The sequence below is a fragment of the Mesoplodon mirus genome (genome assembly GCF_964341445.2).
Source record: "Mesoplodon mirus genome assembly, chromosome: 1".
Classification (NCBI taxonomy): domain Eukaryota; kingdom Metazoa; phylum Chordata; class Mammalia; order Artiodactyla; family Ziphiidae; genus Mesoplodon; species Mesoplodon mirus.
Genome location: NC_138976.1, coordinates 231,557,580 through 231,570,989, shown reverse-complemented (window position 1 = coordinate 231,570,989; position 13,410 = coordinate 231,557,580). Strand labels below are relative to the sequence as shown.

At 43.6% G+C, this 13,410-nt stretch overlaps 1 protein-coding gene across 1 annotated transcript in view; it reads right to left on the bottom strand.

The window, feature by feature from the left end:
- Positions 1-13,410, bottom strand: part of LOC309806459 (putative ATP-dependent RNA helicase DDX60) — an 80,686-nt gene that overhangs the window by 35,610 nt on the left and 31,666 nt on the right. The window contains exons 17-22 of the mRNA XM_082625311.1: positions 13,235-13,384; positions 10,860-10,979; positions 9,659-9,754; positions 5,975-6,090; positions 5,000-5,142; positions 4,796-4,905 (exon numbers count right to left, since the gene is read on the bottom strand). Of these exons, the coding sequence (XP_082481437.1) occupies positions 4,796-4,905; positions 5,000-5,142; positions 5,975-6,090; positions 9,659-9,754; positions 10,860-10,979; positions 13,235-13,384 (735 nt within the window). The remainder of the gene's footprint in view (positions 1-4,795; positions 4,906-4,999; positions 5,143-5,974; positions 6,091-9,658; positions 9,755-10,859; positions 10,980-13,234; positions 13,385-13,410) is intronic.

Below are 13,410 nucleotides of genomic sequence, written 5' to 3'. Positions count from 1 at the left end.
ACTGCCTGTGAAACTATGATCCCTGAGACGCTGGCAGGTTTTCTTCAAAAGAAAAGTTGGGGACAGGGGGGGTTTATTCTAGGAATAGGCTTCCTCAAGGGTTCTCACTGGAAACGTTAAATCTCCAAGAAGGGGCTACAGTATCCAGATTTCTCCAAAATTATTTGACAATAGGGAACTTGTTTTAGTAAACAGCTGCTAAGTTATGAAACTCAGGTTTGGAAGTTCTGGGCTAAAAAAAGCCACCCCAAACAATACAGCTGAAAAAACTTGTTTGGTACGATGGAATGTGCAATCAAGTTTGAATCAGAAGATCTAGTTCTAATTCTACCTGTAAATGCTAGTTCCTCATCTAAAATAAAGGATCAAAATATCTGTCCTGCCACCTTACAGACTGTGCTAAAAGCAAACAAGATAAATACATCAGTACAGGTTTTTTAAAACTTTTTAAACTAGTAGAGAAATAAGTCTTGAAGAGCTAATGCCCAGTATGGTAATTACAGAAAACAAAGCTGTATTATGAACACCAAACACGCTAAGAGACTAGATCTTAATTGTCCCACCACAGAAAAGGGATGAGGGGCTTCCCTGGTGGCTCAGTGGTTAAGAATATGCCTGCCACTGCAGGGGCCATGGGTTCTATCCCTGGTCCGAGAAGATGACACATACCACGGAGCAACTAAGCCCATGCGCCACAACTACTGAGCCTGCGCTCTAGAGCCTGCGAGCCACAACTACTGAGCCCGTGCACCACAATTACTGAGCCCACATGCCTAGAGCCCGTGCTCCGGAACAAGAGAAGCCACCGCAATGAAAAGCCTGCACACCGCAACGAACAGTAGCCCACGCTCGCCATGACTAGAGAAAGCCTGCGTGCAGCAACGAAGACTCAATGTAGCCAAAAATAAATAAATAAACTTTTAAAAATAATAAAAAGTAAAAGATGTTAAAGAAAAAAAAAGAAGGGATGAGGACTCAGACTTGACACAGGTGGCAGACACACTGCAAAATAAATGTATCAAATCAACATGCTGCACCCCTTAAACTTATACAAGGTTTTATGCCAAACGTATTTCAATTAAAATAATCAACCAGGCTTTGAATGAGGCTTGTAAAAATCTATAGGATGCAGGTGATTTCCTGGAATCACTGTTTAGCATCTCAGTCTGAGTAGTGAACTAACTGAACAGAAAAAACTACATTTTGCCAAATAGTACGTGAATATGTTATTTTGGAATGTTAGCATTTTCTTCTCTTATTATTACTACTTAAAAGTGGCAACTTATTTTGCCTAAATAAAATAAAATAAATCCAAGAACTATCATAATTTTTAAGACACAAATCTTCTGTTTTGGTCACGAAAATTCTTATGATTTCTTAAGGCTTTTAAGCTTTTTAAAAAGTCTGCGTGTCCTTATTTCTACCATGGAGGGCAATTCTGCCTTTGCCGCGGATTTGTTGTCAGAATTAAATTACATAATACATGGCATCGGCCTAGTAAACTGCCTGGCACGTGATCGATGCCTCAACTGTCGCTGTGACTGATGAATGACCAACCTACAGGTCTTAATGTTTTTAATCAATTTCACGACTCCGTGGCTAAAAGTCGGGCATTCCCTTCAGTTGGTCTTCACTATACGTACGATAACTTACGAGCTGGTAAAAAACTGAGCCAGCCCAGGTGTAAAAGGAAGAGACATAAAAGGTCACAGATTCACACTCTCCTTCATTTATGTACACACAGCATGACCCACGATGTTGTTTGGGCAAATCACATCGTCCCCAGCCTCGCAGGTGACGGAAGCATTGCTCCATGTGCAGGTGAAAAAGACCAGTGGCTCGGCTCTTCCCACACTTGCCGGGGCTGACACCGTCATCCCACCCTACCCCCGGCAGCCTGCAGCTGTCCCTGGGGGGCCGGATAACTCTCCACTCCGCCAGAAACGAGCCTCAGGTGAAGGTGGGCACTCCCTCAGCTCACTCATCCTGCCCCCCTCTCTTCTGGGACCACCCGTGTTACAGAGCTACAGAGCGGACGCCCAAGGGGGACGGCCCTTCTCTTTACGTTGACGCAGCTCGTTACGCTTGTCCACGCCGCCCACTCTCACACATCAATCTGAGGTCTGCTACACAAGATCAGGAAGCACCTCCTTGTTCAGAAAGGCCGACTTGCTTTTTATCACTGATGTTTTAGGAAACATCCCATACACACAGCTGCCAAGATACATATTTAACACTGTCCAAGCCCCATTCCTATTGCCAGCGTCCGGGAGCCTGAAGGAGACTCATGCAGCAGCGTGACGTTTGCAGAGGTCACATGGGGTTAGAGGAGCCGGAGCAGCTTCTCAGTTGTTCCAGTAATAGGTACTGAGATAGAGGAAAGGCACGTGGACCAAGATGCCCGCCTCGCCAAGTCCTTCCAACCACCGTGCTCACCGCTGCTTAAAGACAACCTGCCCTGAACCATCCAAACACAACAAATGACTGTGAAAATACTACGCTACTTAAAAATGCCAGGAAATAACATGTAAAGAGAAGAGAAAAGGAGAGAAAGAGAAAGGAGTCTTGTTATCAATTTGTGGGTTATCATCACTATTCTAGTTTGGGGATGTGAGTTAGGTAACAGGAATTTTGCCCACATTTTAGTTTTCTTTAGAGTGTAGATAGAGCCACTGCCACACAAAAGAGAAAGTTCCATAATAAAATCCTGTTGGAACATTACCATCGCTAGGATTCATTCCGTTGCTTTTAGAAGCTACTGCATCACAGCCCGAAGGCTATAAAGTGATTCTCACTCCCTCCCTCACCCAGGCATTTGTCCACCAGATTGTTCAGAATACAGTGATAAGACTGCAGGCTCTGGGATCGGTCTATCTGAGACTGCACCCCAGCCCCACCCCTTCCTCAGGGGTACAAGTTCTCTCTGCCCCACCTCCCTCACTTGCCAAACGGGAATATCAGTACAGCATGTATCCTAAAATTGTTGTGATGGTTAAAAGAGACAAAATACGTAAAATTCTTAGAACCCAAAGTAAGTGCTCCATTTGGGTTGGCTATATTTGTGTCACATACATTTTAATTTTATATACATAGCAGTTAGTTACAAACTACAAGGACATAAAATCTGTCTTCAAGGACTTAGTCTAGTAAGAAGACAAGCACGTAAAGAACTTCAGCAGCAAGCTGACCATAACTGTTGTCATACAAGAAAAATATAGACAAGGTGCTATGGAGAGAAGATTCCATCGAGCTAAGGAAGTCACAGAGGATTCTGAAGAGGTTTCCCATTAGAAGAATCATCAAAGATGAACAGAGTCTGGACAATGGGTACTTTGCATCTGTGCTGAAACACTCTAGTTTATATATAAATCATGAGGGCTTCCAGGTAAAATCCATCAAGTGGATGACAGAAAGGACTTGGGGCCAGTTCCTAGAAGACCTGGGAAGCCTAGCTAAGGAGCTGTGCCTTTTGCCGGTTCCAAAGAAAAGCCATTAGAGGCTCGGCAGGATCAGAATTATCCTTACTAATTATTTATCTGAATTAGCTTTCTGATCCAGATGATTATTTAGGCAGAACATGGAACTACTCCCTGTGACATCAAATATTTTAAACAAAGAAAACTCTATGTGGCTTAAAAATTGTCCATTTAGGGGCTTCCCTGGTGGCGCAGTGGTTGAGAGTCCGCCTGCCGATGCAGGGGACACGGGTTCGTGCCCCGGTCTGGGAGGATCCCACATGCCACGGAGCGGCTGGGCCCGTGACCCATGGCCGCTGAGCCTGCGCTCCGCAACGGGAGAGGCCACAGCAGTGAGAGGCCCGTGTACAGCTAAAAAAAAAAAAAAAAAAAAAAAAAAAAAAAAAAAAAAAATTGTCCATTTAGAAGGCTCATCTGACAACAGAATTTAGAGTATATATATATATATTTTTTTTTTTTTTTTCTTTTTGCGGTATGCGGGCCTCTCACTGTTGTGGCCTCTCCCGTTGCGGAGCACAGGCTCCGGACGCGCCGGCCCAGCGGCCGTGGCTCACGGGCCCAGCCGCTCCGCGGCATATGGGATCCTCCCAGACCGGGGCACGAACCCGTATCCCCTGCATCGGCAGGCGGACTCTCAACCACTGCGCCACCAGGGAGGCCCAGAATTTAGAGTATATTTAACTTATCCAGTCTTGGAAGGAAGGCAAACTATTGCTTAATTATCACTTTGAGAGGCAACCAGAGCTTTAATGGGCCATTCCTGAAAATAGAAGGAAAAAGGAAAAATAATATGCAAGAAAAATTAAGAAATCTTCCCCCACTCAAACCCCAGTGCGCCAAATGAGGTCCCCTTAAGACCTCCACCTTACTGATTCACTACCAAAAAGTCATGTGATTGCTATGCTAGTGAAAAGCGTCTTTTCCTTGTTTGACCTAATTCACAGCAATCAGATTCTCACACGTACAAGGTACTGTCCACACACAGTTGTAGCTGCATTAAGAGAAGAGTTAGTGTCCTCGAAGGTGGACAGATGGGACACAGGTGCTGAGAAGAAGGAAAATGGGCAAAGAATAAAGAAAATCGACCCAAAAAAACTTCAGGTTAAGATGTCCAGTCATTCTTAAGCTTTGCAGATGGAGACAACACTGAGGAGCAGATGAAAACTATGCAGTTATTCTTGTTACTCTTAAAACTCAGGTTCAATATCTGTTACAGAGCATCGATTCTGTAATTCTGATGAGCGTCGCCCAGGCAGCTTTGCAATATGATACAAACCACCAATGTGGCTCAGAATAAACATGGCGAAAGCATCACTCACATGGTCCGTGGTCAGCGCAGCGCATGGGTGAAAATGGTCAAAGGAAATGTCATGATTGTTTACTGAACATATGTGCTTCTCTAAATCATTGTATCTCTCTGCATAGAGCACTGGAAATGAAGAGCAAGGATTTCCAAATGAATGAACACACAATGGTTGGAATAACTTGAAAAGATAAAATTCCTATGAATATGTCAAACATACCAAGTCTCACTTTATACGACTGCTTCATCAGTAAGTAGTCTTGGTGAGAACTGGCGCAGCAGCCAGCCTTTCTTGAAGAAGCAGTATTTTTTTCCATCATACTGTCTGTTCGTTTCCAGTACTGTTTTACGGATCGTAGCCACCTTAAAAATTAAAATTACATATTATTTAGGCAGAACATGGAACCACTTCCTGTGAAATGATTTTAAAGTATTTTAAATAAAGAAAATTTTATGTGCCTTAAAAATTACTTAAGGGAATAGGCCCTGGAGCCAGATGACCTAAGATCGAATCCCAGCGTCCTTACCATGGGCTGAAGCTCTTGGTTGGATCACAAAATCTCTCTGGGCCTCATTTTCCACATTTAAAATGGAAATAATAATAGCAGTATGGAAAAGACTATCTAACAGTAGTAATGAAAATAATAAATCATAAGGGTTGTTGGCCATTTAAAATAAATTAACATATGCAAAGCACTTAGAACGGCACCTGGCAAATAGAAGTCTTTGCTATAATTGTTGTTAGTGGGCAAAAATCTAGCCCAGTGAATAAATAATAGGTGTTTTCAACTAATAAGCCTTCACTATCTTTCTAAACATCTACAAAGTGGGACAACATAAGAAATCTCAAGGTCCATGGCAGAGCATGTCATTATACCATTTTAATCTTATTTCTTGGTAAAGGACAAAGAAAAAGAAACATAAATCGATAACTTCTGGTGAACCTTTTTTGAGATATGGGGGAAATTTCCTAGTCAGCTGCAGATCCAGCTGGGAGAACCCTTGATTTTCCTTTATAGAGTGTGGCCTTGCTCAGCACCTGCCAGGAGGGGTGACTCTGTTCCTTGAATATCCAGAGATAAGGTAATAAATTCACCAGAAAGTTATGAAACTCTCCAGAACCCAGATAGAAAGCATGACATTCAAACATTCAAAATAGATAAGCATTCTATCTGGACTAGAAGCTAATGCCTACTCGGTGAGATGCTCCGGGTTGCTGATGGTAGCAGAAAGGGCCAGGAAGGGGCAGCGGATCATGACAAGGAGATGCTCCCAGACTTCTGCTCCAATTTCTCCACCAAGACAGTGGACCTATTAAAGACAAAAATTCTCCATTAAAAATGAGCAGAAGGTCTGAAAAGATATTTTTCCAAAGAAAACAAACAGATGGCCAGCAGGCACATGAAAAGATGCTCAACATCACCAATCATCGAGAAATGAAAATCAAAACCACATGAGATATCACTCGCATCTGTCAGAATGGCCACCATCAAAAAGAACATAAATAACCAGTGTTGGCAAGAATGTGGAGAAAAGAGAACACTTGTGCACTGTTGGTGGGAATGTAAATTGGTGCAGCCACTGTGGAAAACAGTATGGAGGTTCCTCAAAAAACTAAAAATAGAGTTACCATATGATCCAGCAATTCCACTTCAGGGTATTTATCCAAAGAATACAAAAAGATATAAGCATCCCCCGTGTTAATTGCAGCACTATGTATAACAGCCAAGATATGAAGCAATCTAAGTGTCCACTGACGGATGAGTGGATAAAGAAATTGTGGTATGTATATGCAGAATGGAATATTATTCAGCCATTAAAAAGGAATGAAATCTTCCCACTTGTGACAACGTGGAAGGACCTCAAGGGCATTATGCTAAGTGAAATAAATCAATAAATCAGACATAAAAAGACAAATAATGATCTCACATGTGAAATCTTAAAAAACACACACACACACAAAAACAAGCTCAAAGACATAGAGAACAAATAGGTATTTGCAACAGGTGGGCATGGGAGAAACGGGTGAACTGCTTTTGTTTGTTTTAGTTTAGTTTAAATAAATTAAATAATTTTTCAGTTGATTTAAAATCAGCGAATGAAAATAAGACAGGGAGGGCTTCCCTGGTGGCGCAGTGGTTGGGGGTCCGCCTGCCAATGCAGGGGACATGGGTTCGTGCCCCGGTCTGAGGGGATCCCACATGCCACGGAGCGGCTGGGCCCGTGAGTTATGGCCGCTGGGCCTGCGCGTATGGAGCCTGTGCTCCGCAGCGGGAGAGGCCACGGCAGTGAGAGGCCCGCGTACCACAAAAAAAAAAAAAAAGAAAAAAGAAAAGAAGACAGGGAAACTTGAATCATCATACGTGGTCTCCAATTACCTTTAATCAACCATGCCAAGTTTACATAAATATTGGCAAATTCAGGCAATAGAAAATCTTGACACAAATTCTTTTAATTCCCATAACCAATCCATCAATAATTCCTCTTTGGGCCTCCCTGGTGGCGCAGTGGTTGAGAGTCCGCCTGCCGATGCAGGGGACACGGGTTCGTGCCCCGGTCTGGGAGGATCCCATATGCCGCGGAGCGGCTGGGCCCGTGAGCCATGGCCGCTGGGCCTGCGCGTCCAGAGCCTGTGCTCCGCAACGGGAGAGGCCACAACGGTGAGAGGCCCGCAAACCACAAAAAGAAAAAAAAAAAAAAAAAAAAAATTCCTCTTTATCTTACGTTCCAAAATGTCTTTCAGATCTAAGCATTTTCTCCATGTCCACAGCCCCCAAGTAAACCACGATACCCTCCTGGCCACCCTCCTAGCTCCCCAGGCCATCCCCTGAATTCTTCACATCACAGCCAACAGGTACGTCTCAAGGATGAATTCCAACAGGTCATGTCCACAATTAAATTTCTTCAGTATCTTCCCACTGCATGTGGAACAAAATATAAACTCCTGAACAGGGCGTATATGTTGTGCTGGGGGTAACCGCCCCCCACCTGCCTCTCCAGCTTCATTCAAGCCTCTCTCCCATCCCGCCCTCACTTTTCTCCAGACACACTGAACTTTGCTTTCTTCCTCGACCACAACTTTCCTACCCCGGAGCTTCCACATATATTGCTCCTTCTGCTCTTACCCCCTTTTGAACTTGCAGAGTTCGGCTCAATGTCGCCCCACTGCAAGACTTTCTGACCAGCCACCGCAGAGCCGTCCCCCTGCTGTCTCCCTGCCATCACCACAGTGGGGTCACACGGATCCATCTCGTCACCATACACGCCGACGTGGGCTGCCACCGTCATGGGTAGGCGTAGCTGTCTACCCCTTTTTCCAATGATTCTGCGACTTACCCTGGGCATCCCCAGCACCGACAGCACCTGGCACTGTGGAGACACTCCGTATATATTTGCTGAATTAATGAATGTCCTTTGACCAAATAAAGCAAATGGGACTAGATTTAGGGAAGAGTCTCAAATGTGGTCTCCTTTAAACAGATTGAACTATGACACCTGGCAATCAACTGGAAAGGACTTATCATCAGAGCCAGACAATTTAAAACAAGAAAAACTTCCCCTGCCCATTTGGCTTTGCCCTAGTCAGATAATACACCGGTCCGCTGAGTGGTGACCTTAGGCTTCGCACAGATAACACACTTCCTTGGTTCTGCCAGAATAGGCATCAGTCTCCAAAGACCGTCAGCTTTACCCTGACCTAAAATTGGGGAAACTGAGGTACCCCATGTCACAGCATTTCAAAGCTTTGAGACGAGTACAATTCAAGGTTCTCGATTGCAAAGACAAAGCTGTTGGATTTTTTTTTCAATATGAATATTCAAGGCCCTCAGAATGTAGCATATACAGAATGAGCAAAAAAAAAAAACCACAGTAAGTCAGATTCAAACCGATCAAAAGCACAGCTTGCTTGGTAGCTTCAAGCTTACAACAGAAAAAATTAAGTGAAATACAGGCTTATCATCATTTTCCCCTTTAAACTGAAAACCCCTTGGAGCAAACGAATTCTTTTATAATGCTTTAAGTCTCTTTGAATAAATATTCTTAATTCTGCTGTAAAAACTTTCTCAGTATCCTTCATTTGCTCTATAAATGTCCATCATTTTCCATCCTGCTCTCTCTGTCCAGGGAAACTGACCCACAGAGGCTACTTCAAAAGAGCTCCAATACTCTCTGGTTCCATTGGCTTTGGCCAAAGGAGAGCCTGGGCAAGAGACCTGAAGGGAACGAGGGTGAGGCCTTTGTGCCATTGGCAGCCTTCCTGGCAGGTTACCCTGAGCCAGGTGTGCTCCTCGGCTAAGGCAGCTGCCCCTCGCAAAGCGGCCAGCACGCTCAATCTCCCTGTGGGTCTCAGTGACCATACCTTTCCTTGTCCCTTTAGGCTGAGGGGTAACCTCCTGGCCCTGGGCTGCTGCACTAACGGCACAGTTCCCCCACCCACACACCTTTGCAAAAAGCTCCTCTTGAATTCTTCCAGTCTGCGTGTGTCATCTGTGTCCTGCTGGGACCATGACTGACAAGATACTGTACCTAACTGACATCATTGTTATAGCCCCAAAGTCTTCGCTTTGGAGATCAAAGATCAGATTTTTGGAATCTCTGTCCAGGAAAACTTATGCCCTGGTGGTGAGTTCTGCTCCGCTGAAACGGTGGTCACCAAAGACGGCTCCTCTGCCATCCAGAGGTCCGCAGACACAGATACCCTGTCCTGAGCCAGAACAGGAAAACGGAGCCCAAAGACCGGTGTGATTCACAGGGGAAAGCCAGTGTCCTCCGCAACCGAAACTCCACGCAGACGATGAATGCCCCGAAGCAGCAAATGTCTTCAGTGTGGCGCTTATGCAACCAGGAACTCAACCCAGAGAAATAATACCAAACCCACCTCATCAAATATAACGTATCTGATCCTTTTCACCCACGCCTGGCGATGCGGAGCTAACAGCAGAATTTCAAAGCAGGCAGGCACTGTGACAAGTACCTAAAAGCAAGAACATTGGGCAAACAAACGCTTTTGAGCACTTGCTACACCCAGATGTAGTTCTAAGAATATAAAAGAGAGAGTTAAAACTCCTGAATGGACCTGCTGATTAAGTAGAATATGATATATTCTTTAGAATCTTGTGAAGCTACAATTTTTATAGGTCAAAATGGTAAGATATCAGATTTGAAGTTTAAATTCTGATTTATGAGCATTCATGGTAATTACAATAGGAAGAATTCATTGTCGCAGGTTTATTCCTTCAAAATCTGACCCCGAGGTTCAGTTTAGGTTGAAAACCGTTTGCTAAAAATGAACAACTATGGAAGTTGGGAGAGGACGGGGCAGAGGAAGAAGGTGACTTCAGAACACACCTGGGGACGCTTTGGCCCACCTGGCTTGGACTCCGGAGCACGTGGCAGCTGTCAGTGCTACTCCACACGCAGCCGAAATGGCCAATGTCTCTGCCCCAGCCCCGCTCAGTCCCAGGGTGCCGAAAGTGGGGCAGCACAGGGGCCGACAGCCGGCCTCTGTCGGACCTCACGCCCCGTCCCTTGGCAGCGGTGCTCTTACAAATGGCGATGTGGATGTCACATCTCACGTCTACCATGCAATGTGCTATAGTCACGTTTTCACTTTCTGTTCAGCTGTAACTGTTTTCAGTGAGTTTAATAAGGAGGGAAACTGTCTGATTTACTTAACACCATGAAATCCATCCATAAATACAACATTTTGAAATTATGATGAGTGTCCTTCCCATCAAGAAAGGTCAAAAAACAGTTATTCTGAATGGAAATCAGTTTGTCAGTTTTTATAACATGGGGTTCTTCAGATCATTTTCAATCCACTTATAAACCAAGATGATGCCATGAACTATAACTGAAATCTGCAATCAAAAGGTAAGTGTCCTTGAGCAAGATGAGCTCCATTTCTTACTCTCTGGAATATAACACTGTTAATTTTCTCTAAAGCCACTTCATCTTTTATAAATTCAAGAAAATTACTTCTACAAGCCCTTGTCAAGATATTGCATTTCTACTGAAAGAGACTTCTAAGTACTATCATATAATTCGATAACAAATGCATTAATTAGTGTAGGTCCTACCTGAGAGTTTAGAGCCTCATGACGATAGTCCCGTGTAAAAATACCACACAGATTTTCACCGCTTGGCAGATTTTTGTTAAAACGATTCTCAACAGTTGCTGCAACCTGATTGACAAGGGCCTGATTGACAGGGAAAAATATCCATTAATCGCATAATAAAGTACAGGGGAAACCTCAGAGAGAGAACGACAGGCACTGTCTAAAAATACGTACTGCTGGGAGGGCAGGAAGCTTCATCACCCCTTTCTCTTACCATCTGCCTAACCCATGGGCTGTCTCTGAGCTCTGTGACTGCGCGTGAACTTCACTTATAACCTCAACCCAATGTAAAATGGGAAAAACCGGCTTCATCAGAGGGAAAAAGCAGGAAATGTTGCCCACACATGACAAACAGCTGATACCTCGGCGACCAAGGCTTAGAAAGAAACCGTGCGTCTATGTAGAACGGCCAAGGAGGGCAGCCGAGATGGACGTGTGGTTCTCGTATTTGGGGGCATCCCCAGACCTCTACCTGCGAGTGTACAGGGGACCCACACCACAGACTAGGCAGGTGGTGGCCAGCGGAATCTGAGCGTGTGCAAACCCATACATATCTCTGTATTTCACACTCTATGCCCAAAAAAGTCTCACCTAGATTAACATGTAAACTTTAAAACATAAGCATAAAGATACTGGAAAGTGGACATTTTCACATATTTTCATATATTTGAGCACACTCGGAAACACTAAATGGAAATATTGATAGATCTGACTACACAAAGATATTAACAAAATATCATTAATATAACCGCAATATAGCAAAAAGATAAAATGACAAAAGTATATTGGTTATACTTTACAGAGAAAAAGTAATATACTTATTATACAGACTTCTGGCCAATCAATAAAAAGGCAATCCCCTTCCACTACAAGAAAAAGAAAATGGGCAGATGTCATGAACAAGTAGTTCATGATTAAAGAAATATCGCTGCCCAGAAATCATACGGAAAGGCTCCCCAATCAGTGATCACAGAAATGCAGATTTATCATGAGATGGAAATTTCTACCTAGCAGTATGGCAAAAAATGTTTGAAGACCATAGGAATGTTGGAAAAAAATAAAGGATATATATACTTCCATATACTGTCAGAGGGAATAAAAATGGATTTAAACTTTTAGAAGAGTAATTTGGCTTCTAAAACCTTTAGAAGAGGAATATGTATTGTGTTGAATTACCAATTCCACCTCCAGTAAGCTTAATTTTTCTTGATATATTTTATTAATTTCCTGCTATGAACACTCACTGCTTTCGTAACCATGAAAAACGAAAAACTACAATCAAAACTAAAGTGCTAATTTCAACTAATCACGTTGATCAGTCTGGTTCTGAGCCTGATCCCAAGTCACTCAACACCACATTTTCCTAGAAACTAAAATGGAGTGAGATCTCATTTTAATCTGTAGAATCAAAGTTATCCCAAGTAAATCTGCCTTTCTTAAGAGTAATCGCATTAAAAACAAGGGGTTGTAAATGAGGATATGCAAACTTATACTTCCTGTAAATCAGCCTTTCTCCTAAATGACAAAGATCATACTTTCTGTATTTAAGTTTGGCATTAGGTGGTTCCAGCCATAAAAGAAATATGGCAAAACCACCTGGCATGAGAAACACACCAGGCACTGACGCCCAAGAGCAGACAGGATGCATCCCATCAAGGGCAGAGGCAACGCGGGCTTCCTAAAGACTCAACATTGCCCGACAAAGTCGGGATGCTTCTCTCAGTTCGAGCTAAAAGCTGAATGACAAGATCACAGGACCAGACCTCTGCCTCACAGTGCTCTAAGGGAAGTATTACTTTGGCCTCTCAGACTGGAAGGAGAAAATGCAGGTTAGAAAATAAAGTGAGACGCATGGAAACAGAACAGGCTGGTGGTTGGCTAGGGTGGGGCTAAGGGTGGGTAGAAGGGGTGAAGGGGGTCAAAAGGTACAAACTTCCAGTTATAAGATAAATAAGTCTGGGGATGTAACAGTGACTACAGTTAGCAATACGGTATTGTGTACCTGACAGTTTCTAAGACAGTAGATCCTAAAAGTTCTCATCACAAGGAAAAAAAAAAGTATAACTATATGAGGTGATTCATGATTCATGTTCACTAGAATTATGGGGGTGATCATTTAACAATACATACAAATATTGGCCATTATGTTGTACACACGAAACTAACAGGTTACATGTCCATTTCATCTCAATAAAAGTGGAAAAAAATAAATTGTGAAAAAAAATAAAGAGAGCTAGATCTACCACATGACTACGTGCATTAAACTAAAAGAGGAGGTTCGGGAGTGAAAGAGAAAATTCAAGTCACTTGAACGACCCCCCAGCCCCCAGACCTACCTTGGTGGGGGCCACGTACACGACCACCCCATCGTCGCCCTCCCGCAGCACCTTCTCCATGCAGTAGTAGGAGGCGTAGGTCTTCCCTGAGGACGTGGGGGCCACTATGACCGCAGACTCATTGTTGTCCACGACGTCCAAGAGCTCTCGCTGCGGGGTTCAGGGCACCGTTGTGT